This window comes from Ochotona curzoniae, unplaced genomic scaffold (assembly GCF_017591425.1).
Source record: "Ochotona curzoniae isolate NIBS_2020 unplaced genomic scaffold, NIBS_Ocur_1.0 contig_1, whole genome shotgun sequence".
NCBI lineage: Eukaryota > Metazoa > Chordata > Mammalia > Lagomorpha > Ochotonidae > Ochotona > Ochotona curzoniae.
This window is the reverse complement of record NW_024464918.1, coordinates 1,401,932-1,427,733: the sequence shown is the minus strand read 5'-3', so window position 1 is coordinate 1,427,733 and position 25,802 is coordinate 1,401,932. Positions and strand designations below refer to the sequence as shown.

General features: G+C 42.8%; 1 protein-coding gene across 1 annotated transcript in view; it reads left to right on the top strand.

Annotated features, from left to right (window-relative positions):
• The first annotated feature begins 14,780 nt into the window (after positions 1 to 14,780).
• PCDHAC2 (protocadherin alpha subfamily C, 2) overlaps positions 14,781 to 25,802 on the top strand; it is a 41,456-nt gene continuing 30,434 nt past the window's right edge. Inside the window, exon 1 of the mRNA XM_040975451.1 lies at positions 14,781 to 17,875. Within this exon, the coding sequence (XP_040831385.1) occupies positions 15,317 to 17,875 (2,559 nt within the window). The 5' untranslated portion in view covers positions 14,781 to 15,316. The remainder of the gene's footprint in view (positions 17,876 to 25,802) is intronic.

Here is a 25,802-nt window from a genome sequence, read left to right as displayed (position 1 = left end):
GGTGACCCTTTATCAGATGGAAGAAATTCCCTTCCTTTTCTATTTTACTAAGCTTTTTCTCTGTTTATTTTTTGTCCTTTTATTAATATAATGAATCATATCTATTGATTTATTAATGATAAGCTAACCTTGAAATCTTGCATTGGTTGAGATTTCAATCAGTCTTGAAGGGCCAATCTTTGGCACAGAAGGTTAAGTTTTAATTTTTATCATTATGTGTTTTTTTTTTTTAAAAAAAAAGGTATGTTTATTTGAAAGAGCAGCAGAGAAGGAGACAGAAAGAGAGAGAGAGATCTCCCATCCACTGCTTATCTCTGGAGATGGCCACAACATGCTGGGTTGGGTGAGACTGAAGCCAGAAGCTTTATCTGGGTCTCATGTGGATGGCAGTGGCCCAAACACCTGAGCCATCTTCTATTGTTTTTCCCAGGCCAATAGCAGGCAGCTGGATTGGAGGTAGAGCAGCTGGGGCTGGAACAATAGCCGTATAGGATGACAGTGTCTAATACTATGAGCCACAATGCTCATTCTGGCTGTTAAGCTTTTTATTTTGAAAGTCCTAGTTAGGAAGAGATGTTTTCCCTAGTGATTAAGATTCCTGTATCCTATGTTGAAGTACATATGTTTAATTCCTGGCTCTGCTCCTGATTTCAATTTCCTGCTAATAGACCCTGGAGGAAGTAAAGATGGCTCAACTAATTGTGCCCCTGCTTCTCGTGTGGGAGATCTGAATGGGATTGTTGGCTCCTGGCTTTGGCACAGACCCAGCCCTCACCACTGCAAGCACTGGGAGCATGGACATTCTGTCTTACAAGTAAATGTCCAAAGTTAAGAATCCTAGTTATCCAAACACATCATTTTTTAATAGCTTTTGTTCCCTGAAAATTTCTGGTGGTTTTTCTTTTCAAAGTTTTATTTCGTTTATTTGAAAGGCAGAGTTACAGAAAGAGGAAGAGTTATATAGAGAGGGTCCATCCATCTGCTGGTTTATTCCCCCAAATGGCCACAATCTTTGGGGTTGGGACAGGGCAAGGCAAAGAGCCAGAAGCATCATCAAGGTCTCCCATGTGGATGCAGGGACCTAGTGACTTGGGCCACCTTCTACTATTTTCCAAGGGCATTAGCAGGGAACTGGATGGGGAGTGGAATAGCAGGGACTTGATCTAGCGCCCTTATGGGATGCTGGCTTGGAAGGTAGTGGCTTTATCCTCTATTCCACAAAGCTACTCCCACCAAAATAAGTTTTTTTTTTTTAGGATTACATTTTGTTTTGCTTTGTTTTTCAATATATTAAATCTCCATCTGACAGTTACAGAGTCTAAAGTCTTCAAGTGTGTTCTGTGTGCAATTTCAAATAACTTTTTTCTCACATCTGTTTTTCTGTTACCAGTTTTTATTTGACTTATAATAGTCTCTACTTTGGAAATACCTTTTTTTTTTTCTAGGATATCTTCAGACCTTAGAAGAAAGTTTCTGTTGTCAGGATAGATTTTTATGTTATTTCTGCTCGTGTGTGAATACTATTGCCTGTAAAACTCTTCAAGACAAATTCAAGTCTTGAAAGTCCCTGGTTGCTTAAATCATGTATTTCCAGCTGAATGTATGTGGGCTTTCCAATATCTAGCCGTAAGTTTACAGGATTTCCTTTTCCTTTCCTGTTTTACTTTGATTTTGGATGATACCAACTCAAATGGCTTAATCTAAGCTGAAGAATAAGTGAACCTAGTTTGGGTATACATTTTGGAAAAAGAAATCACCTGTAAGCAAACACCAATTAACAGTTGTATACCTCTGTAGATCATTTAGAAAACATTTTCTAGGCATGTTTAAAAATATTTGCAATCATTTGTATGATATGGTGTTTATTATAAAATTAATTTTTATTTATCGTAAGTATTCTAAATAGATTTTTTTAGTTATCTGCGAAAGGTGAAGACTGAAGCTGGAATGTGCTATTAACTATTATGGACAATGAATGAAGTGGGGGGAGAAAGAAAAGCAATGTCCAAATTTTATGGAGCACATTTTGAGGTTTTACAGAATAAAATTTACAATCTAAGGGGGAAAGAGTAGCAGGAAATGTGGGGTAAAAGCCCAAGAAAGGGGCAGATGTGGCGGCATCTCACGCTAATCCTCACCTGTGGCGCTGTCATCCCACATGGGATGGTGGGAAGGAATGACCTTATCATTTAGTCAGTGGCTGTAAGTTTTCAAAGATTGTAATTTTCCATGCAACTCCAGCATCATTTCTGAATTTTCTTGAGTAGAAATCCAATCCCTGTTGTTCCTGTATTCCATGCGTTACCAGATTATTTTGCCTGGAATACTTTAGCAAGTATGAGCTTTTGTTTGGAGAGTGCTGGGTTTTCCTTCGAGCTATTTTTAGATTTCACAGGTCTGCTGAAACTCTGCACTGATCTTTACCTAGATGCTCATACTTGTAAAATGAAACATTAAAGCTGGCCTCATTTCTCTTAACCTCCTATCCCTTTGTACAATTCCCATCTCGCTCTCAGCTTCTAATGCCGCTTATTCCGTCCGTAGGTAACTATAACTGGAGAATTCTGTTAACTTCTCTGTAAGGTCTAGTTCTATAGTAGTTGTAGGTCATGAATTATTATTTCTCAGACATGATTGTTTTCAGTTGCTTATATATAGTTGCACTGGGGAAATTTTTGGAAAATCTAAAAACAATTTGTATAAAAATTCAAAAAATGTATTAAATTGATATAGAGGGAGAGGGGAGAGAGAGATGAGGAGGTTGGGAGGGGGAAGAGAGGGGATAGAAAAAAAGAGAGAGAGAGAGAAAGAGAGAGAGAGCGCTTATGTCACTCCTTGAATGCTCACAAAATTGTGGCTGGGCCAGGCGGAAGTCAAGAGCTGAGAACATCTGGATCTCCCTTCTTGAGCTGTCACCTGCTGCCTCCATTATGCATTAACAGGAAGCTGGAATTAGAAGCAGCTGTTTGGTTTGATTCTCTTGGTGCCACAAACAGTATCTTAAACAGTATGTCAAATGTCCACCTTAAACCACTTTTTGGTGCAGTTTTAACAGTTAAGTGGAAGTTACCCAGATGATCTCAAGTTCCCTGCACACTACCTAGAAGTAATGAAGGTCCCCAGAAAGTTAGTAAGAGATTCCATTTCCACTCTTACTCTGTTGGTATTTGAAAACTGTCATGCAAGAGGTAGAGGTTTTCACTTTTTGTTTCTTCTGTTACCAAGAAAGGCATAGTCTATGTGCCCATCAAAGCCTCTAAAGGATATCTTCTAAAGGTTGATGACAGCCTGAGACAGCTGCTTTTTACAGTTTTAAAATACATCTCCTGAGTACTTGTCCTCAACCCTCAAGAATTAATTTAAGTATTCAAAAGATTGTAACTGCTGTAGGCATACCAGTGCTTTGTGAATTAGAGTGTGTGACCTCAAATTTTCATTCAGCTAAAAATTAAGTAGATATGAATTGCTGTAGTGCTTCCAGGAGCCTGGAGAACATAAACAATAGCTCCTGCGTCTAAGATTGTATTCTTCATAGTCTGTGCCCGTTGGGCTCCCAGATACTTTATTCACACTGATTTTACCCCAAAACAAGATTTTCCTTCTATGTGATAAATAAGGGGTTCAAAGTAGTTGGTGTCCTTGCAACTTTTTTTTTTAAAGATTTATTTATTTTTATTGGAAAGGTGGATATACAGAGAGGAGGAGAGATAGAGAAGATCTTCCATCTGATGGTTCACTCCCCAAGTGGCTGCAACAGCTGAAGCTGAGCCAATCTGAAGCCAGGAGCCAGGAGCTCTTCCAGGTCTCCCATGTGGGTGCAGGGTCCCAAGGCTTTGGGCCATCCTCGACTGCTTTCCCAGGCCACAAGCAGGGAGCTGGATGGGAAGTGAGACCGGCAAGATTAGAACCGGTGCCCGTATGGGATTCTGGCATATGCAAGGTGAGGACTTTAACCACTACGCTATCGCGCCAGGCCCGTCCTTGCTACTTTTTAAAATGATTTTTGTTGGAAAGGCAGATCAGGTTTTCTGGAGAGAAGGAGAGACAGAGAGAAAGATCTTCCATCCACAGGTTCACTCCCCAAATGGCTGCAATGGCCAGAGGTAAGCTGATCCCCACCCAGGAGCCAGGGAGTTCTTCGAGGTCTCCCTTGCAAGTGCAGGGTCCCAAGGCTTTGGACCATCCTCTACTGCTTTTCCAGGCCATAAGCAGGGAGCTGAATGGGAAAAGTGGAGTAGCCAGGACATGAACAAGTGCCCATATGAGATCCTGGCACTTGCAAGGTAAGGACTTAGCCATTGAGCCATAGTATCTGGCCCCTTACTTGCAAGTGTTACATGCATTATTTCACATGTTTATGTGAGCAGAGCACCATGGTGAAAATCTTATCATTAAATTTGCCTCTTCTCAAAGATACAATGTCTTGGGGCTGGCATTGCATTGCAGTGGGTTGAACATATCATATAAATACCAGTTCGAGCCCAATTGTCCACTGCTGATCCACATCCCTGCTAATATGCCTGAGAAATCAGCAGAGGATGAGCCAAGCACTTGGGACCCTGCCATCCACTGGGAGATCTGGAAGAAGCACTTGACTGATAGCTTTGGTTTGACCTACCCCCGACCTTTGTAGCCACTGGAGAGTGAACCAAAAGATGGGAGAACTTTCTGTCTCTCTGTTTCTGTTTCTCTTTCTCTCTTTACTCTATGTGTGTGTGTTTGTCCCTCCTCTTCTCTTTATAGCTCTTCTTTTCAAATAAACAATCTTTTCAAGATTTTATTAATTTTTGTTGCAAAGTCAGATATACAGAGAGGAGGAGAGACAGGGAGGAAGATTTTCCATTCGCTAATTCACTCCCCAAGTGACAGTAACGGCCGGAGCTGTGCTGATCTGAAGCCAGGAGCCAGGACCCTCCTCCAGGTCTCCCATGTGGGTGCAGGATCCCAAGGCCTTGGGCCATCCTTGACTGCTTTCCCAGGCCACAAGCAAGGAGTTGGATTGGAAGCAGGGGCACTGCTATTAGAATTGACACCCATATGGGATCCCGGCACATGCAAAGTGAGAACTTCAGCTGCTAGGCTACCATGCCGGGCCCTCAAATAAACAATTTTTTTTTTTAGGATACTCTGTCTTGAAGAACATTGTGAAGTAGTGAGTTAAGGCATTACTTGGGTTGCAGGTATCTTGTATCTGCAAGTCTGGTTCTATTCCCAGCTTTTGCCACCTGTCCTTCTCTGTGTCATAAACCCTAGTCCTTAGTCCTAATCAACCATGAGTCTACTTTCTGTTTCTGTGGATCTGCCTAATGTAGGTATTACATGCATATGCAAAAGTTTAACTTATAATTAAGCACAGTAGGATATTAACAGCAATAACAAAGAACAAAGTAGAGCAATTGTAACAATATACTGTAATAAAAGTTGTACCAATTTGCTAAATCTCTCAGAATATCTTGTTGTACTATGGTTGATTATGGGCATCTGAAACCATAGAAAGGAATACAGAATGAAAAGCAAACTGCTGTGTTCACAAGAATCCTCGGATACTTGCTTTATATGTTTTAGAATTTTTGTTTTAGGTGCTGACATTGTGGTGTAGTGGTTAAACCTCTGCCTGCAGTGCCATTATCCCATATGGATGCTGGTTCAAGTCTTGGAAACCACACTTCTGATCCTGCTCTCCTGCTAATGTGCCTGGGAAAGCAGCGAGGATGGCCCAACTGTTTGGGGCCTTGCACTCACATGGCAGACCCAAAAGTAGCCCAAATAGGTGGTAGGAGTCCAAGCACTTGGGACATCTTTTGCTACTTTCCCAGGTGTATTATCACAAATAGAGCAGCTGGAACTTGAATCAGAACTTTTATGGGAAGCCAGCAACATGCCCTTGGTTTCTATTTAGTACTGAGAGTATAAGTAAGCACAGAAATTTGGGAAAAACAGCCCAAAGCCTTTGGGCTCTGGACCTGCGTGGGAGACCTGGAAGAAGCTGGCTTCGGATTATCTCAGCTCTGGCCATTGTGGCCACTTGGGGAGTGAATCAGCAGATAGAAGATCTTCCTCTCTGTCTCTCCTCCTCTTTGTATATCTGATTTTCAAACAAACAAATAAATAAATAAATATTTTTAAAAATTTGAGGAAGCATTTTGGTGTGTTCAATTAAAATTTGAATATGCATCTCTAACTAAAGATAAGTAAGTAGGCATGTGCATGCATATATTTTTGAAAATGCACCTAAATATTTAATGACAGAGTAAAGAAATTATGAAATCCATATAATGAATATTATGTAGCCTTTACTTAGAAGGAAGTGGAACTTACAGGTGCTTGTATGAAAGAATGTCCATCATATATGTTAAGTAAAAGTGAAAAGGTGGAGTTGTATAGAAGTGTGTAGGGAATAGTTTCATTTTGGTGAAATACCTAAATGTGTGTATTTATTTATTTGTAGGTAAAATCTGGAGGAATATACTATTAATGAAATATATACTATTAAAGGAATATCTATTAATGGTCTAGTTTACAGAAGAAAGATTTTAAAGGACTTTCACTTTCATTGCTTTTAGCATTTTGAATGGATTAAATCTGGCACAATGAGCATTTTAAAAAATATTAATCACAGGAAAGCCACAGCCTAACTTTATCAGGGGTTGTTGTTCCTTAATAGATTATTGATTACTGATCAATCATTTATGATCCTTGGAAATAATTTTTTAACATCAAAATCCTCTTCAATCCTCAATTCCTGCTAGCTAAAAAAAATTCATTATTTTTATTTGAATGGCGGATTTACAGAGAGAAGGAGAGACACAGAGGGAGAGAGATCTTCCATCTGCTGGTTCATTCTCAAATGGCCACAATGGCTAGAGGTGAGCCGATTTGAAACCAGGAGCCAGAAGCTTTTTCTGGGTCTTTCATGTTTGTGCAGGGGCCCAAGCACTTGAGCCATCCTCTTCTGCTTTCCCAGGTCACAAGCCAGAAGCTGGATGAAAAGTGAGGCAGCCAGGACACGAACCAGCACCCATAGGGGATGCTGGCATCACAGACAGAGGGCTAGCTTGCTGCACCACTGCACCAGCCCCAAATCCCTGCTAGTTTAAGGAGTATTAAACCCAGATCTCCTATGACGATGGCTGTCCAGTGTATCCTATATGTACATTGACTTATGAACTGATAAATTTTTTATATACAGTTGAAATTTTAAATGAGCTTATGATAATTAGATAAAAAGAATGCTGGTTCAGCTTGAGAATATTGTAGGAAACTGTGATGAAATTTTAATTATAAAGGATATTGAATGTCTAGTGTGACAACTGGGTTGTAATAGATGTCATACTGAATTGTAAAGGGGGAAAAGTGAGATTTTTTACTCAGTTTTTCTTGAAACCAACTCTATATAGTAAGTTATTGAACCATTCTGTTTCAATTTTTATATCTTAAAGTTACCACTGCATTTTCTTTGGTTCACTACATTTATTAGAGAATTGTCTGATAGAATTAGTTAAAGGAAAGTCACATTAAGACAAAGTGTTAATTGATTTTGGAGTTTTATGCATTTTTTTTTCTATTCTGTGCTGAAGAGCTGAAGCTGGCATTAATAAGGCATATTGTAGGTGCAAATTAAAAAAAAAATTTAAGGTCTTTGAGACCATTAGCTCAGAGATACTATATAAATAGAAACTGTACCAGATTTTTCTTCTCTATTCTGTCAGCCAAGTATAGCTTCTTTGCCTGAGATAGAAAGGAGAAAGAAAGAAAACACTGAAACAAAACTGAAGAATCTAAAAGTCTTTTACAAATAGTTTGCATAAGGTGAACTCCAATAAGGGGAGCCTTTAGATGTCACTAATTATCTCATCAAAATTTTCTTAAGGTATGTTTTTTATGTTCATAAAAGACACATTTAAACAGATAAGATACATTAAAATTTTACCTTATTAAAATTCATTTTATATGCCTTTTTTAATGTGTTGTACACATGTCTGTTTGAGGCATTATAATAAAACCTTCCACAAAATTTCCATGAAAATTCAAATTTGTAAAACTCAGTTGCTTAGGCAGAATATTGTGGATGGGAAGATGGTACTTTAAAAAAGAGGTTGAGAGGTCCCAATGTGGCAACCTAGGAGCTAATGTTCTCACCTTGCATGTGCTGGGATCCCATATGGGTGTTGATTTGGTTCATGTCCTAGTGGCCCCACTTCTCATCCAGCTCCCTGCTTGTAGCCTGGGAAAGCAATAGAGAATAGTCCAAAGCCTTGGGACCCTGCGCCTGCGTGAGATTCCTGGAGGAGGGTCCTGGCTCCTGGCTTCAGAATGGCTCAGATCCAGCCATTGTGGCCACTTGGGGAGTGAATCATCGGACAGAAGATCTTCCTCTCTGTCTCTTCTCTCTGTATCTCTGACTTTCCAATAAAAAGATAGAAATCTTTTAAAAATAAAGGTTTGGATATGATATGCATTTTTTTTCTTTTTCTGTATCCTGATTTTGCTAAGTCTTGCCACTTAAAAGATATATAGGAGATTCAGCTGAAGTATCTAAGAAATAAAAAATTTTGTAGTTGTAAAAACAGTTAAATAGGATTCTATTCAACTTAAAAATATATACTATGAAACACTTAAAAACTAATAGCTCTAAGCCAATAAGATTCTTTTTGTCTGTAATAGTTGATTTACTTGGAAGGCAGAAATACAAAGAGATAGAGGGAGAGATGAGAGAGGGGGTGGAGGGAGAATATTTCCTCTGTTGGTTCACTTCTGAAGTGACTGCAACAGTTAGGCCTTGATAAGGCAGAAGCCAATAGTCTGGAACTCCTCCTAGGTCTCCCATGTGGGCGGCAGGAGTCCAAGAATTTGAGCCATCTCCTGACACTTTCCCAGGCACATTAGCAAAGAGCTAAATTGGAAGTGGAGCAGCTGGCACTTTAACTTGCACCCATATGGGATGCCTACATTGCTGGTGGATGCCAGTATCAAAGTTGGTGAATAACACACAACACCATAATTTGAACCTCCAAGAATATTGTGAAATAGTTATACATGTTCAGGGATCAAGTGTTACAACAGGATCTCAAGAAACAGGGGCATGGAGAAGAAGCTTTCTTGGAGATTCTGCTAAATTCCTCACTTTTTTGGGGATCCAGCTTCTTCATCATGCCAACCTCACAAGACTCTTATCAGGATTAAATGAAATTAGATATAGTAAAATATATAAACAGTCAAGTGCTAATGTGTCACATTGCAAAGAGAACCCAAAAAGGCTGCAGTTATTTGATACTCTGAATATATAAACAATGCTTTTGAGAATTGGCCCTGTTAGAGATGTATGTTTCTCTGTATCCAAGCAGCAAACACAGCACACATAGAAAGCAAAAATGGGGCCTTCGAGGTCACATCTTGGAAAACAGTTCAAATTCAAGGTACTTTAACAGGATCTAAATAAATGCTTTGGCTAAAATCCGCCTGGGAACAAGGATGTTCTTCAGTGCCAATTTCTTATTTTATTCTATTCTGTGGCTAAAATCCCGAGAATTACAGAGCAGAAATGGCCAAACAAGGTTTTCTATTAAAATAAGAGGTCTTGAGTAATGAATGGAAACTTGGAACAGGCTTTAATGGCAATACTCAAAGCCAGAAGTTGGCTTAATACCAACTTATGGATTTGGGGCATGTATTGAATCTTAAATGGAGTACTGGTACCAATTTTAGTGAATTAAAAACATGGTTTTATTTAGGAAGTTGTAATTCTTGTTCCAGAAGAGCTCAATGGACTGTTGGATTGGCCTGAATACTTGGTCCCTCTTTGTCTTGAGTCATTGATAAAATGTTGAATGGGGTAAAACTGAGAGTGAATGCCTACAAATTCCCACTAGAGTTTCCTTCTAGGTTGAAGTATTGCATGAATGAACCCTCTTTGGCACTATTATTCAGTCAATTGTGAAAAAATTAATCCTACTGTGTAGTTAAAACTATAGATTTTTAACATGCTTCCTAAATAAATACCAAACTGTAATATCCTGTGATCATTTTAAGTGGGGATGCATTAGAAAAGTAAAATCCTGAAATAAGTAGTTTGATTTTTTTTTCCTATTACTATTTTAAGATCTGTCCAAAATCTCTAACCTTTTTATTACTCTACTGTCATTTTTATATAAAACTCTTTTATTTCCCCCATCACTGGGCATTTTATCTGTGAATAATGAGTGTTGTGACCATGTTGAAAAGTATTTTCTTCTCAGAGATGCATATAAATCAGAATCCTGTTCTGGTTTAACAAGATGGAACTTTACAACTACTTTGGGCCACATTAAATACTGGGAATATCTTTTTTTTTTTATTTCTGAAATTTCACTGTTTCTGTATTTGAGAGACACACAGAGGGAAGCAAATGGAACTTCCATCTGGTTGATGCCCCAAATGCCCACAGATCCAGGACTGGGTTATGCCAGAGCAAGGAATTAGGAACCCAAAATAGGACTCCCTCATGGGTTTGAGGGACCAAACTGTTTGAGCTGTCACTTGCTGCTTACAAGGGTGCACAGTAGCAAGGGGTTGGAATCTAGAGCACAACTGGAACTCAGATCCAGATACCATATGCCATATGGGTTTTTTTTTTTAAGATTTATTTATTTTTATTAGAAAGGCAGATGTGCAGAGAGAAGGAGAAACAGAGTGAAAGATCTTTCATCCACTGGTTCATTCCCCCAAAAGGCTGCAATGGCTGGAACTGAGCTGACCCAATGCCAGGAACCAGGGATTTCTTCTGAGTCTTCCAAACATGTGCAAAGTCCCAGGCTTTGGGCCACCCTCTGCTGCTTTTTCAGACCATAAGCAGGGAGCTGGATGGGAAGTGGAGCAGCTGGGACATGAACTGGTGCCCACATGGGGATCCTGGTGCTTGTAGGAAGAGGAGGATTGAACCATTGTACCAGGCCCACATATGGGTATATTAAACAGTGTTTTAGCCAACAGACCAAACAGCTGCCCTAAAGATACTCATTTGCCTCCTTTTTAAAAACTAGATAAGCTATGCTTGGTGGAGCCATGTAAAAACAAATTATTTCTGTGTATTGGAAAATACTGTTAGGGTAGTCATCTCCAAACTTGATCATACCAGTAATTGTCTTCTTTGGCCCTAAGGCCAGAAGACCGTGTTTTCCCCAAGGCAAAATGATGCGAAATAAAGTTAATAATGAAGAAAGGAAAATGTATGTGAATCAGGAGAGTTTATGAGTGCCAGCAGTGTTTCCAGAAGGCTTAATTCTGTTGTTTGTGATTGGTTTTGTTCTTATGCCCAGTGAACTCATCATGGATGTGTTTTACAAATACAATTAAGAAATACAATTGAAGAATGCTATTTTCAAAGTTCTTGTCTTGCATAGGAGTAAAACAGTATACTATCTTTTCATGGCTGTTTTTTAATCAGGTCCCTGGTTAGTTTTGAGCAAGGAATGTATTTTATAGCTTGTAATTTTAGTATGAATAGAGTGGTAACATATTGTTTTTGGATGCAGCCTTTCTTAAGGTCCTGTAACTTTCTTAGTGGCATTCCAGTTCTCCAGGTATAAAATCTTTTGTCCCAGATCTTCACTGGACAGTTGTAAAGGGAAAAATCCATAGAGAAATCATTGCAAGCATGTGATCCATTTTCCTGTAAGATATGGTTTGTCTATGTACAGCAGTGAAGGAATGCCTGAGTTGTAGCAGCTGTTCATGAATTTGCTAAAAATAGCATCTCAAGAAAAAAGTAACACTGAGAGTCTATAAGGTTTCCTCTACTGTGAAGGAGACACGGCTCCTGTGCTGCGTTAGGTTCTCATAGTGAAAGAGAGAAGGTGAAAGTATTTAGGCAAAGTAAAGAATGATACCTATTAGCATTCAGAAGTGTGGAGCAAACTGTGACAGTGTTTAGATTGGATGCTGTTTCATAGGTTAGGTAGGTTCTGCTCTGGGCCCTGAAATGTACCAGTATGGAAGACTTAGGGATGGGAGAGAAGTTATTTCTGTTCAGAATTGTACAAATAAATCTGTAAAATTTAGTTCTCCTCAAAAACATTAATTGACCACTCTTGTACCAAATTCTGAGCAGAATGGTGGAGATTACAGAATATAAAGGAACTGCCCTTCACTCTGTTGCTAAAATGTTTCTCTGTGTGCTAATCATGTGAATTTCTTGTGAAGACATAAGTCTTTTAAAGGAAATCTCATGATAGAAGTCACTTTTTCTTGATGGGCCTTATTTTCAAAACACATAATAAATTCTAGAGATAATTAAGGAAGCATAATTTGGGTGCACCCTCATCTTCCCCATCATCATCAACTCCTTATCTGGCTTAGTTACAGGTGTGTATTTGTGTTTGATAGGTAAGGGGCTATGCTATATAAAGACTGTGTGGTGCTTTGTGGTAATAATAAATGGTTACATTTAACAACATTATTATTATTATTACTATTATTATATACTTTTCAGTCACTGCATAAATTACTTCACATACATTATCTATATAACCAGAATAAACATATCAGTTTCACTTAATTTTGTTTTCCCCAAGTAAGTTAACTGAAACTGAGTTTAGGCAACACATCCAGAGCTAGTCATTGGCAGAGGTGTGACTGACTATGGACTTCGTTCTTAGTAACTGTTCAATTCTGCTTTTTAATTATTAGTCCTTGAAGGACCCAGGGATAGAATGCATAATGGTGTGGGTGAGGCATTAGCTTAATATTTGTGGAACAGGCTCTTACCAGCAGTTGAAGCATTCATATTCCAACAATTGGCAAGGTTGAAAGGAGCCTCAGTAGAGTAGAAGTGAGAAACCGAATCATTGCTGTGCCAAATACAGAGTCACTATCTCTTTAGTGCAGTATCTGTGCAAGGGAGGCTGATTGCTTTGGCTCTGTGTTTTCCGTCTCAATCATTGAGACTAAATGCTGATTGGAGCATAAGATCTTGAAACGTCAAAATGGACAACCTGGCAAATGTCCTTGCTGGAAGATGGCAAGATTATTGAAAGACAGGCCCTAACTTTCCCCTGAGACATGACACTTGGGGCTTCCATTAAAAACATCATCCAGCCTCTGTCACTTTAGTCTTTTCTTTAAGTGCCTATGATTTTTTTTTTCAGGGGCACAGGGCCATGCGTGGTCAGTTCCCAATGGCCAGGTTTCTGAGCTGTGGGCAGAGGTGTCAGTGACAGGGAGGGCTAGGAGATGTGAGAAGGGAAGGTCACTTTTCCTGACAACTTAAAATTTGATTCCACTTATAAGCCATTTGTTTTCAGAAATAAGTAATGGGTGAGGACACAGGCCAGGCCTACATGTGTGCACTGGAGAGATTAAGGCGCGGTCAGATCCAATTACCACAGTGAGCAGAGACAGAGCTGAGGGATGTGTGGGGAGGGTGCAGACAGGCAGAAGCTGAGCCCTGAGAAAGGAGGCAAGGGTAGGTTTTGATGGAAATTGCATCCTACTCTGCATTATTGAAGGAACAAAGAAGACAAATAGGCAGCAGCAATGACAAGAGGAAACTGGGAATTTCTCTGGAATTAAATCAGTTGAGGTCAGGAGGACTTAGTGGGTGGAGGGAAAGGAGATGCTCATTCAGGCCTTTGAAATCAAAGGTATTAGGATCGAGACCTTGGCTTCCCCAGTTCCCTCGAGGGAGGTGGGAGGTGGCAAGTCAGGTGTCAGTCTGGCTTTGTTCCAGCACGCAGAAAGTGACCCACAGAGGAAGGTCTACAAAAGAGGAGGCTGGGAGATGAGGGTAGAGAAAGGACATTTTGTTGAGTGTTTTTGCCAGGTGGAGCTTCTGCGGGAGAGCTGAGAGGGTCTGGGAAGAGGCGGTGCCCCAGCATGGGAAGGCACCCCTCTGCCTCTGCAGCAGTACAATGGAAGTCCTGATGAGACTCGGAGGTCTGGAGGAGCCTCATATTTCACAAGATGAGCTGCAGACACTGAAATAGCTGGCCACTGTCAAGGCAATCCCAGTCTCTCACATTATGTTTAATAACAGCAGGTTATTATTGTTATCATTATTATTATTATTGCAAAGCATTAATGGAGTTGGAATTGCAGTCTGGCTTGGGAGAGCAAGACAACTCCCTTGATTTAAAAGTGGTTTTTTTTTTCCCCTCCAAGCTCTTGAATACATTGTCATCCATTAGAGACGAAAACTTAAATCACTCGAAATAAAATGTCTCGGGTATTAGATGATGCAGATTTGAAATGAGTGAAAATTTAGATACTTTTTAACTCTTTACCTGATTCTCCCCTCCTCCTTCTGCCATGTCCCTGCCCTGCACCCCGTGATTAAAAAGGGTCAAGTTAAGGTTCCTTTGCCGTCAGTTTTATGGAACCAGTTTTGAAAAAGAGCAATGCAGACACTAACTCGCTGGTTATTTGCCAAGGCACACGCTGATAGTAAAGGCCACTTGGCCGGGAGGGGAGCTGGGCTGAATGTGGAATCCCAGGCTTACTATTTGAGATCCCACATTTAGTCCTAAGAGGACAGCGCTGGCCACCCCACCCCTGGGCCCTGGGAGTTGAACACTTTCTGCAACATCTAAATTCCAGGGCAGGTGTAGTAAATAATTCCAATTTTTTGTGCCTGCGTACATTTCCTTGGAATATTGGACCCGCCACCCGGGTGAGAGTATGTATGCTAGTTCTCCTTCGTTTCCTGGGTTCAACTTGATTTTTTTTTTCCCCCTTCCCTGGGAAGCTGAGAACTGGAGTTCTAGGGACTTTTACAGCTTTTCCCAGGCTAATCTCTTTGGAAGACCCGCTAAGCAGGCGCGAGACCGTAGAGCCTGGATGAGCAGTGTGGTGGGGGCAGGGAGGAAGGGAGTGGCCGAGTGTCTGCGGTCTGCTGGGAGCCGGCGGGTCCAGGGGCGAGCGGCGGGCTGGAGCTGGCTGTGCGGGCCGGGGTCGCTGTCCGTCCGTCACCTGGGTGCGGAATTGGTGCGGGACTCGCGGAGAATTCCCCCTCCCCTTCCACCTCCTCCCCCTCCGCTCCCGCTTCCTTTTCCCTCCCCCTGGAGCAGCCGCCGCTGCAGCCGCAGGAAGCGGAACGCTGCTGAACGACTCCGAAGCCAGCGGAGGAGCGGAGATGTGGAGAGTCCAGCGGGGGCGGCCGGGCCCGGAGCCCTTGAGAGGATCTAGGAGGGGAGCGGTCCCCGGCGTTTGCTAGCGCGCGATCTGTAGGGGAACGGCGCAGGGTGGCGCGAGCCGAGGCGGAGGCGGGGCCCGGGCGGCAAGCGCGGCTGGGGCGGCTGCTGCCTCCGGCCCTGCCCCGCAGCCTCCGGCGGCGCGGTGGGTGGCTATGGAGCCGGCGGGCACCAGACCTTGGGCCACCCAGCATCTGCGAGTCCAGCGGCCCATTCCCTGGCTGTTGCTGTTGCCTTTCCTGCTGCTGCTGCCGCTGCCGGGCCCAGCGGCCTCTCAGCTACGGTACTCGGTGCCGGAGGAACAGGCTCCCGGTGCGCTCGTGGGCAACGTGGCCAACGCGCTGGGGCTGGAGCTGCGGCGTCTGGGACCTGGCTGCCTGCGCATCAACCATTTGGGAGCACCCAGCCCGCGCTACCTGGAGCTGGACCTGACAAGTGGAGCGCTTTTCGTTAACGAACGCATAGATCGGGAGGCGCTGTGTGAGCAGCGACCTCGCTGTCTGCTCAGCCTGGAAGTGCTGGCGCACAACCCTGTGGCGGTGAGCTCTGTGGAAGTGGAGGTCCTGGACATCAACGACAACTCACCGCGATTCCCGCGGGCAGACTACCAGCTTCAGGTAAGCGAATCGGTGGCTCCCGGGGCGCGCTTTCACATAGAGAGCGCGCAGGACCCCGACGTGGGAGCCAACTCAGTACAGACCTACGAGCTCAGCCCCAGCGAGCACTTCGAGCTGGACCTTAAACCCCTGCAGGAGAACAGCAAGGTGCTGGAGCTGGTGCTGCGAAAGGGCCTAGATCGCGAACAGGCAGCCCTGCACCGCTTAGTTCTTACTGCCGTGGACGGGGGCGTCCCTGCTCGCTCGGGCACAGCCCAGATCTCCGTGCGGGTACTGGACACCAACGACAACTCTCCCGCCTTCGACCAGACCACTTACCGTGTGCAGCTGCGGGAGGATGCGCCCCCAGGCACTCTGGTGGTGAAGCTGAATGCCTCTGACCCGGATGAGGGCTCCAATGGCGAGCTCAGGTACTCGCTGAGTAGTTACACGTCAGACCGGGAGAGACAGCTCTTCAGTATAGACGCTAGCACTGGGGAAGTGCGGGTTAGTGGGGCGTTAGATTACGAGGAGGCCTCCTCCTACCAGATCTATGTGCAGGCCACCGACCTGGGTCCAGTGCCCATGGCAGGACACTGCAAGGTGCTGGTGGACATCGTGGATGTGAATGACAACACGCCAGAAGTAGTGCTCAGGGATCTGTACAGCCCCGTGTCTGAAAGTGCCACCCCAGAAACCATCGTGGCTGTTCTCAGTGTCAATGACCAAGACTCAGGCCTGAATCAGCAAGTGAGCCTGACCGTGGACGCCACGCTGCCTTTCCGCCTAAAAGGTTTTGGGAACCCCTATACCCTGCTGGTGAGTGGCCCCCTGGACCGGGAGCGTGTGGCCGCCTACAACATCACAGTGACAGCCACTGATGGTGGAGTGCCACAGCTGACGTCCCAGCGGACCCTGCAGGTGGAGATCTCGGATGTCAATGACAACCCCCCACGCTTCCTGGAAGACTCCTATTCCATCTATGTCCAGGAGAACAATCTGCCAGGAGTGTTGCTGTGTACAGTGCAGGCTACTGACCCCGATGAGAAGGAGAATGCAGAGGTGACCTACTCTCTCCTGGACAGGGAGATTCAAGGGCTGCCAGTCACCTCTTATGTCTCCATCAACAGTGCCAGTGGCAGCCTTTATGCCGTCAACTCCTTTGACTATGAGAAGTTCCGAGAATTCTTTGTGACTGTGGAGGCCCAGGACAAGGGGATCCCGCCATTGAGCAGCACTGTGATCGCCAACGTCTATGTGATAGATGTGAACGACCATGCCCCTCGCATCCTGTACCCTACCTCAACCAACACTTCTGCAGCCATGGAGTTGGTGCCTCGAACGGCCCCTGTAGGCTACCTGGTCACCAAAGTCATAGCCATGGACTCTGACTCTGGGCAGAATGCCTGGCTCTTTTATCATCTAGTCCAGGCTTCTGACCTGGACCTCTTTATGGTCGAGCTGCACACGGGAGAACTCAGGACTACCAGAAAGGTGGGCGACGAGAGTGGGACCACTTTTAACCTGACTGTGGTGGTCCGAGACAACGGCGAGCCGTCGCTGTCATCCTCTGTGGCCATTACAGTCGCTGTGGTGGACAGGGTGTCCAGAATCCTCCCAGACACACACAGACATGTGAAGAATCCCCGGACACCCTCTGAAATCACACTTTATCTAATAATAGCATTAAGCACAGTATCTTTTATATTTCTTTTGACAATCGTTGTTTTAAGTATCATCAAGTGCTATCGCTACACTGCCTATGGCACTGCTTGCTGCGGAGGATTCTGTGGAGTGAGGGAACGGTGTCCTGCGGAACTGTATAAACAGGCCAACAACAACATTGATGCCAGGCTGCCCCACGGCCTCAAAGTGCAGCCTCACTTCATCGAGGTGCGGGGGAATGGCTCCCTCACCAAGACTTACTGTTACAAGGCCTGTCTAACAGCAGGCTCAGGGAGTGACACTTTCATGTTTTACAACACAGGCGCCCAGCCAGGACCAGGGCCTGGGGGGGCCCAAGCAGCTGTGTCGGACAGCAGGCACCTCACAGGCCAAAGTGGGCAGAGTGCTGGGAACCTGATTGTTCTTAAAAACGAGGCTGTTTCTCAAAATGAGGTGAGAGAATGAGTGATCCAGGGGTCGTCCATAAAGCCGTATTTCCCACGTTTTCCTCCCCACCCCCTTGTAACCATACTGTGGCTGTTCTTACTGACGTATTAGCAGGGACAAGGATTATCTGGTAACCTGAATATAAATAGTGCCTGTCACTTGTTGCTAATCAGCTGTGTGGCCCGTGGACCTTGATTTACTTCCCATTTTTGCCTTGGATATATGAGTACTTATACATAAAGTTCTTTGAGAAGTGAGAATTAGTCTTAAAGATTTCAGGTTAGAACAGAGGACTGTAGAGAAATTGAATAGATCTAGGACTGAAGATTTTGTCTTAGGAAATAACATGATAAGATTCAAGGAACTGGGGGCCTCTGCTCTATCATCTATAGGAAAAGTTGGTTTTCTTTCCTCTTGTAGGAGTGTTTGTGTGATGTGTGTGATGTGTGTGTGTGTGTGTGTGTGTGTGTGTTAAAGCTCCAAAACCTTTAGAAGCTGTCCCTGTTTATACCTTGGTTGTCTATGGCTCATATTGTCCAGTATATGTTTCCTGTAAGTGCCCAGAAATAACATAAGATCCTTGGGAAATACATGTGGGCACAGTAAGAGAAAGCAGACCTGGTCCTGAAGCCAAAGCTTGCTCAGGCTATATAATGTCTGGAAGGGACTAGAAGAAATGAGTGATGGTACAATGCAGATTATTAATTAAGTATTAATTAATTAGTTATTAACTTGACTGGTTGGGCCAGGGAGATTTAGAATGAGTGGACTAGGGATGGACCAGGACAAGCTGGGATTGAGGAGGAAGAGAAAGGGACAAGAACTGTCCCTGTAGCCACTGATCTTGACATACTCAGAATTCATAGTAAGAGGATATCCTTGTGTTATCTTGAATGCAGTCCGTAGTGTTCTGATTTCCCAAAGGCAGTTCCTCTGGTTTGTATGAAATGTAGACTTTTCAAGCTGCTGGTTCTTTAAATGAGAATACTTCAAAGCACACGGTCATTTACTAAATCTAAAATTTGGTTTGACAACAGCCACAAAGGGCTCGGAAAGTAAATGTTTTACTGCATGTGAAGACAGGTGTTAGTTTATGCACTAGTTTTGAATTTTTAACAAGGCGTAAAGCTTGTGTATTTCTTATTGTAAAGGAAATACATGAAGTATTGGAAAGTGTATGGGTGTCTAGATATGTTTGTGTAGTATGCTGTCTCCTGATACATGCTTGACATGATAAATCCCTGCTGTGTGATGCTTTAAACTTAATTTTAAGCACTAAAATGTTGTCCTATAAGTAGTGATGACTGTCTCTTTTTTGTAGTAGATTTATTTTATTTTTGATGATGTTTGCATAGTTGAGTGGGATGCATGCCCATGTGGACCACCAATTAGGGTGAGAAGGGTCAAGGAATGGGGGAAAGTAGATGAGACAATTGCTTTCAATCTTCCTTTTCATTCTTCCTGTATCTGGGGGTAGGAGGGAGAGAGGGGGAGAGGGCTGCTCCCAATGGTCTAACTGCTCCAGTATCTGAAGATGTGGGACAGCTGCTCAATGGATGAACTGTCTTTTGGAACAGCTACCATGTAGGTAGGACTTTGTGAGCTTCTAATATCTGTCTGTGCCACTTTTTGTGATTTTTTTTCATTGTCTTGCTGCTGCCTTTATGAATATCCATATTGTCACATTCTGAGCTCATGATGATCTTGAGGGAAATTATGCAAAGGCAGGGTTTCTTATTTCTGATAGAGAATAGATTTTTCCTGTAGATATTGTAGATGAATTTATCCAATTATCAGAAGAGCCTGATGGTAGTCAGTTTAGTAGCCACTGGAGGCAGATTACTGAGTAAGAATAGAGGAGTAGCGGGGGAAGCAAAGTTTCTGGAATTTTCCAGACCATTCCTTTTGGAAACATGTAGCAAGACTTACCTGTAAAGGAGGATGTTGCAGATATTTGCTTAACAGATTTTTGGGAAGTCCCTGGGATTGGGGTTATATTAAGGTTGTGAAGAGGCTTGGGGAGTGAGGCAGGCAAGGCTCAGCTTTGTCCCCTGCTGGGAGCCAGCAGCTCAGAGGATGACACTGTCACAATCCCCTCCCCTCTCCTAACACAAAGCTTGGGACAATTTGATAGATGAACTATTTCTGTCTTACACTGACCTGTGTGTTAAATGTTACTTTGGTACACAAACCTTTAATCAAGGATGAAAATGGTGTCAAAAAGTCTTTGCTCTTGTGGGATTTTGCCAGGAGGCGATTTTAATAAAGGAACATGGCTGCTGGATGTTTTAAGGAATTCAGTGGAGTGCCCTTCCCCAACCCCAAATCTGCTGCTCCTTAAATTATCGCAGGTTATCAGGAGAAGGGGAGCCCGTCTGCTACTCTGTGGCGAGTATCACAGAACAGAAGTGTCACTGGATTCTGATGGTCACTGAAACCAGACCAATCTATTGAGTTCCCATCTTGGGCTTTCTTTTTTCCTTCCCAGTTCCTACAGATGGTCAGGGGGCTCTGGGGTGCAGTTATTGCCATGTACCTACAATAAAATTAGGTGGGGATTGGAAAGGAAAAATAGGGGGTTTTGTCCTCATTGACCATCCTGCCATAGGAGAAACATTTAATAGGAGTACACTCTCTAGAAGCCATGGGTCAATGTCTAGCATATGAGGAAATAGGCCTAGAGAGATGAGATAATATACACAGTCACACTGGAAAGTGTGGTGTTGTGTTTCTAAAAGTCATGCCTAGCTGCCTGCAAAGCTACTTTTTTCATATCATGAATGGACAGAATGCCAATGTTTATACTTCTTTTGATACAAAATATTCAGGCATCTCAGCTACCCTCAGTCCATCTGATAGCATAAATTAACCTCTTTTGGAAAACTTAATTCCTAATGTAGAAACAAATAACAAATGGAACATTGTTGGGGTTGAGCCGCTCTTAAGCCAGAAGCCAGGAGCTTCTTCCAGGTCTCCCACCTGGGTGCAGTGTCCCAAGGCTTTGAGTCATTTTCTAATGCTTTCCCAGGATACAAGCAGGGAACTGGAGGGGAAGTGGAGCAGCCAGGAAACGAACTGGTGCCCATACTCGATCCAAGCTCATGAAGGCAAGGACTTTATCCATTAGGAATACTGTGTGAAGCCCTATCAAGCTAATATATTTTTATTTGTTATTTGCTTTCTTATTGGCAAAACCTGTTACTATTCTCTTATCTGTTCTAATGATGTTGCTTATTAAACATCAGCATTCAACAGTAGACTGATCTTTTGGTAGATTTTCACCCCCACGGAGCTCCTTTCATGAGTCACATGTGCAGTGAGGTTTTTAAAATAACTACTTGACAATAGGGCAGAACTTCTCTGTGCAGGTTTTGGGACACCTGATAGCTAAGGCAGCTGGCACTCCCTTCAGAGTACCTGTGAAAAGAAACCAAATCTTAAGGTGGATTCTGTTCATTTGTGACATTCATGTGTTGATTGCTAATGAATAACGGAGTACTCTGAGCTGATTCGTCCAGCCATGCCCGTGGGACAAGTCAGCACAACATGTGGAGAAGGCCACAGAGAGGACCTTAGTTTGCTTTCCATTTTCCCCTATTTCAAAGCACCTACTGCCACTTAATCTTCACTTATACCTCTGTCACCTCCTGTACATTGTCACCCTAATTCCAGATGCAGAGACCTGAAGGAGTTAACTCTCTCTTCAGTGGCACGTGATTTACTTTTCCCAGGACTGACTTTTATGTGTGTGGTAACTCTGTCCTGAAACTGAATCTTTACAGTTTGCGTAAAGTGACATGATGATGCAAGAATTATGTAGTGGTGGGAAGAGACAAAGAAACTATCTGTGATTTTCCATTCCAGTGTGTGATCCTGGGAGGGCCCCACTTTAGTCTGTAGGGCTCTTCTGTCTCTGACATTTTCATTTACTTAGAGGCTGATTCTGAGAACAGGTTTGTTTTCTTCAGTTGGGTAATGCCATCATTATTTCAAATTACCTCCTTCATTGCTTTTTCTTCAGACTGCTGAGCAAGATGGAATTATGCTGGGCTCCTCCCTGACTACGTATCTTGGAGATATTTTTAACTGATGAAGAGATCCATTTGTTGTGGCATGGATGACATTGGCATGCCCTTCCATCTGACCCAGGAGTAAGCCATCACAAGGGCATCTGGTCTCACTCAGGGCACTCTGCAGGGACCCAGCCTGGCATGTGACATGTTATCTCTTGGCATGCTGTCTCCCTAATGGAGTAGCAGGCACTTCTGGAACCTTGCCTTAGGTATCTACCACTTTTGCTTTCCATGACAGGTCAGAATGATGTCAGTTTGCAAATGTTTGGGGGGAAATTTGCCATCACCATGTCTAGAAGTTTAGCTGAATTTGATGGAGTTTTACAGATGTCTCAAGTTGACTTTTATAGGACTTGACCTGGACCCATGTTTCTATGCCTCCTGAAGTTGAATGTATATTTGGCAGATTCACATGGTAATATTTTGAGCTGTGTCATCTATAATGAAAATTTCAAAAATAAAAAATCAACAGTATTCCTTAGCTGTGTTTTAAACCCAGTAACCTAAAAATTATACAGGCTTTTTTTCTTTCAAGTGTTTGAACTTGACAGATGCAGAGACATATCTGATAAGAGAAATGTTAGTTCCTTGGGCCTATAAGCACCATCAGATCCTTTGGGGCCTGGTAGGGTCAGAGCTCTGGGCTTTAGGGTGGTGCAGCTGTGAGATGCAGCTACTGTACCAACAGGCTGTGCCTCCAGAATTAAGCAGATAAGGCTGTTTCTGTTGTACTGGAATTTATTACAAATGTTCCAAAACCAAGTTTGTTTTACTTTCCTGCTCTGTAGATTGGGTTATAGCTGACTTTTCAGAGACAAATATTCCACCAAGAAATCTCAGATTTACTTTTTTTTTGTTTTGATATACTAGGATACCGTTATGCGACATAACAATAGCTATTTTCAGTGTGACATTCCTCTGTCCTAATGACCAATGAAATGGTCCATGCATTCCTTTCCCATTGTTGGATAACAAGTAGTTACACATTCATGGTTGAAACCCCAACAATTTAGCATCTCATAGTTCCACACCATGTAGCTGAGGTTTCTTTTCCTTTTGTTTTCATTATTTTATTTTATTTTTAAGTAATTAATTAATTTTATGATCGAGTTTTCTGCTCAGGCGTTTCTAAGGCTGAAATCAACATCTTAGCTGGGCTAAGCTGAGTTCTTTGAGGTTCTGGGTAAAAATGTACTCCCACAGGTTATTCACAGTATTGAATTCCTTGGGGACTGAGATGTCCATTTTCTTGCTGTTGGCTAGAGATCACTTTGTGCTGCTATGAGAGGTCACTTTGAGGTCCTGTGCCTGCTCTTTCTTCAGGGTTGGTAGTGGAGAATCTTCTCCCATGTGGAATCCTGCTTTGCCTCACAGCTCTCTGACTTCTGCCCCTAAACTCGAGATTCAGCTTCAAAGAGTTCATGTGATTGGATCAGTCCTAACTCAATAATCTCCCTTTCTTAAAGCCAGCTGAGCCACATCATATAGTGTATTCATCATTATAGTGTATTTCATCACTTTAGAAAAAACTGCAGTACATATATCTTTTATATAGTCCTATTAAAATTGTAATAGTTCTATGCTTGAGTCATTGCCATCCATATTGGAGATTCAGATTTACCTCCGGTTTCTTGGTTTTGGCCTGACCCAGCCCTGGCTGTTGTGGACATCTGGATAGTGAGCCAACAAGTAGTAGATCTGTGTATGTATTTGTTTCCTTTCTTTCTCCTGTTTTCTCCTATTCAAATAAAATAAATAAAGACTTTAGGGACTAGCACTGTGGCATAGTAGGCTAAACCTTAGCCTGTGGTGCTGGTATCACTTATAGGAACCAGTTTGTGTCCTGGCTCCTCTGCTTCCAATCCAGCTCCTTGCTTATGGCCTGGGAAAGCAGTGAAGGATGGCCCACGTGGGAGACTTGGAAGAAGCTCCTGGTTTTTGGCTTCAGATGGGCTCAACTTCAGCTGTTGTAGCCAATGGGGAGTGAACCAGTGGGTAGAAGATCTGTGTGTGTGTGTCTCCCCTTCTCTCTCTGTAAGTTCTGCCTTTCAAAAGAAAATCTTAAAAAATTTAAAGAATTCAAGTCATAAAAAAAACCCAATACCTGGAAACAGACATAAAAAAGAGAAAGAAGAAAAAAATGTGTCATTGCATGTAAACATTTAAAACAGTCTTTTCTGTCAAAAAGCTCTAATATAAAGATCAGCCAAACTCATCAATCAGGCGAAAGGCTTAGTTTCTGTGAAAATCGGATTTCTCATTTTTGTAATTTAAATACATTACCATTAATATTGTGTGATAGTTTTTTGAAAATATTTTTTAAATGCCAGAATGCCAACATTTTTAAAATTTCAAATGCCAAACCCCTGCTGGGTTTGAAACATTTATAAGTATCTGATGATATTCACGTCTTGTGAGCAATATAGATATAATCCTTTTGTAGAGTTTATGGCCCAACAAAGACACACACCAGTGTGTGTAAAGAACTTATCCCTTTGTCTAGTGTTGTGTAGCTATTTAAAACCTGTTAATTACTGTCTTCTTTTGCTTTTCCTTATGTGATCTTACTGCCATAAGAAATCTCCTAAGGTAAGTGAAACTGAGAAGCATGTTGCTGCCAATGGCTTATTCCAGAAAATAGCAGCATGTCACATGAAATTTGTTGCTAAGGAAGGGAGGTTGTGTATGTACTGAGTCTCCTGGTTAGTCCCGCCAGAATTGGGCCTTTCAGTAAAATAAGACTGGTGATTTCATCCCAGAGATCAACTTTCAGCAATTTTCATCATGAATGTTACTCAATCATAGAAAAATTGGCAACCTTTACCCAACAGATGTCCCTGTCTTTCTTGAAGGAAAGTTCTTTCAGCCAACCCGCATGCTGCTGGTGGTAAGGGAGAGATGGTGGTAATGATGGCTGATGAAAAGTACTTCAGCTGTACTTCGGGGATTCTAAGGATGATTTAGAAGCATTTTGTCTTTTATTGCCTCTAAAACCACAGCCGATCAATGGAAACTTCTATTTGGTTTGTAGAGAGCTTTATGCTACTTTGCCTTTTGTGAACTTGAAAACCAAGGATGAAGCAGCTAGCATACTCCTGTCACGCCAGCAGAATGGGAGAGGACCAGAGAGGCAGTTGGTAGGGATCTATGGCCCCTTTGAGATCAAGGATCCAGAATTGGGCCTTTTCCTGAGCCTTGCTTTTGGCTGAATCTCTGAGTGCCGCCCAGCTATCCCCACATCTGTGCGAAAGTTGAGGTGTTCATTCCCTTCTCCAAGGGCGTTAGGAGGAAATCTGTGTGTGAAATATTTTGCATCCCTGAATGAACCGTAATTGTAATAGAATCAATAACTATTGACAGTTTGAAATAGCTTATTGGTGGTCCAGTGGATTTACTTTATCAAATATGATAACTATAACTCAGAGGCATATACAACCTGTATCTCCCACCCTCCCTCACTCATCTTACCACTCAACTGAATTTCAGTATTCAGTGACAGGACCACTTTAATCCTCACCCATGAAAACACCTCTGGAGGAAGTCTGTGGTAAGTTTTTCGTGGTAGAATTTGCTCATTGGTACTAGAAAGTGATGGTGGCTGATTTGTCTCTGGTGGCTCTGAATAACTTCTAACCAACGTATAATTCCTTAGATAGTCTTTAGTTGCCTATATTTTCCTCTTCGTCCCCTCCACCTTGAACTGACAGTTTGTAGTGAGAGAGCAATAGAGCTTTCCAGTACACAGGTGGCACCGAATGACTCAGTCCTCTCGAATATCAGCTATTCCTGTTCAGCAATCAGAGCTTAGTGAACAGTCATTGAATGAGAAGGCCAAGCACTGAGGGAGGAACAAGGAGCAA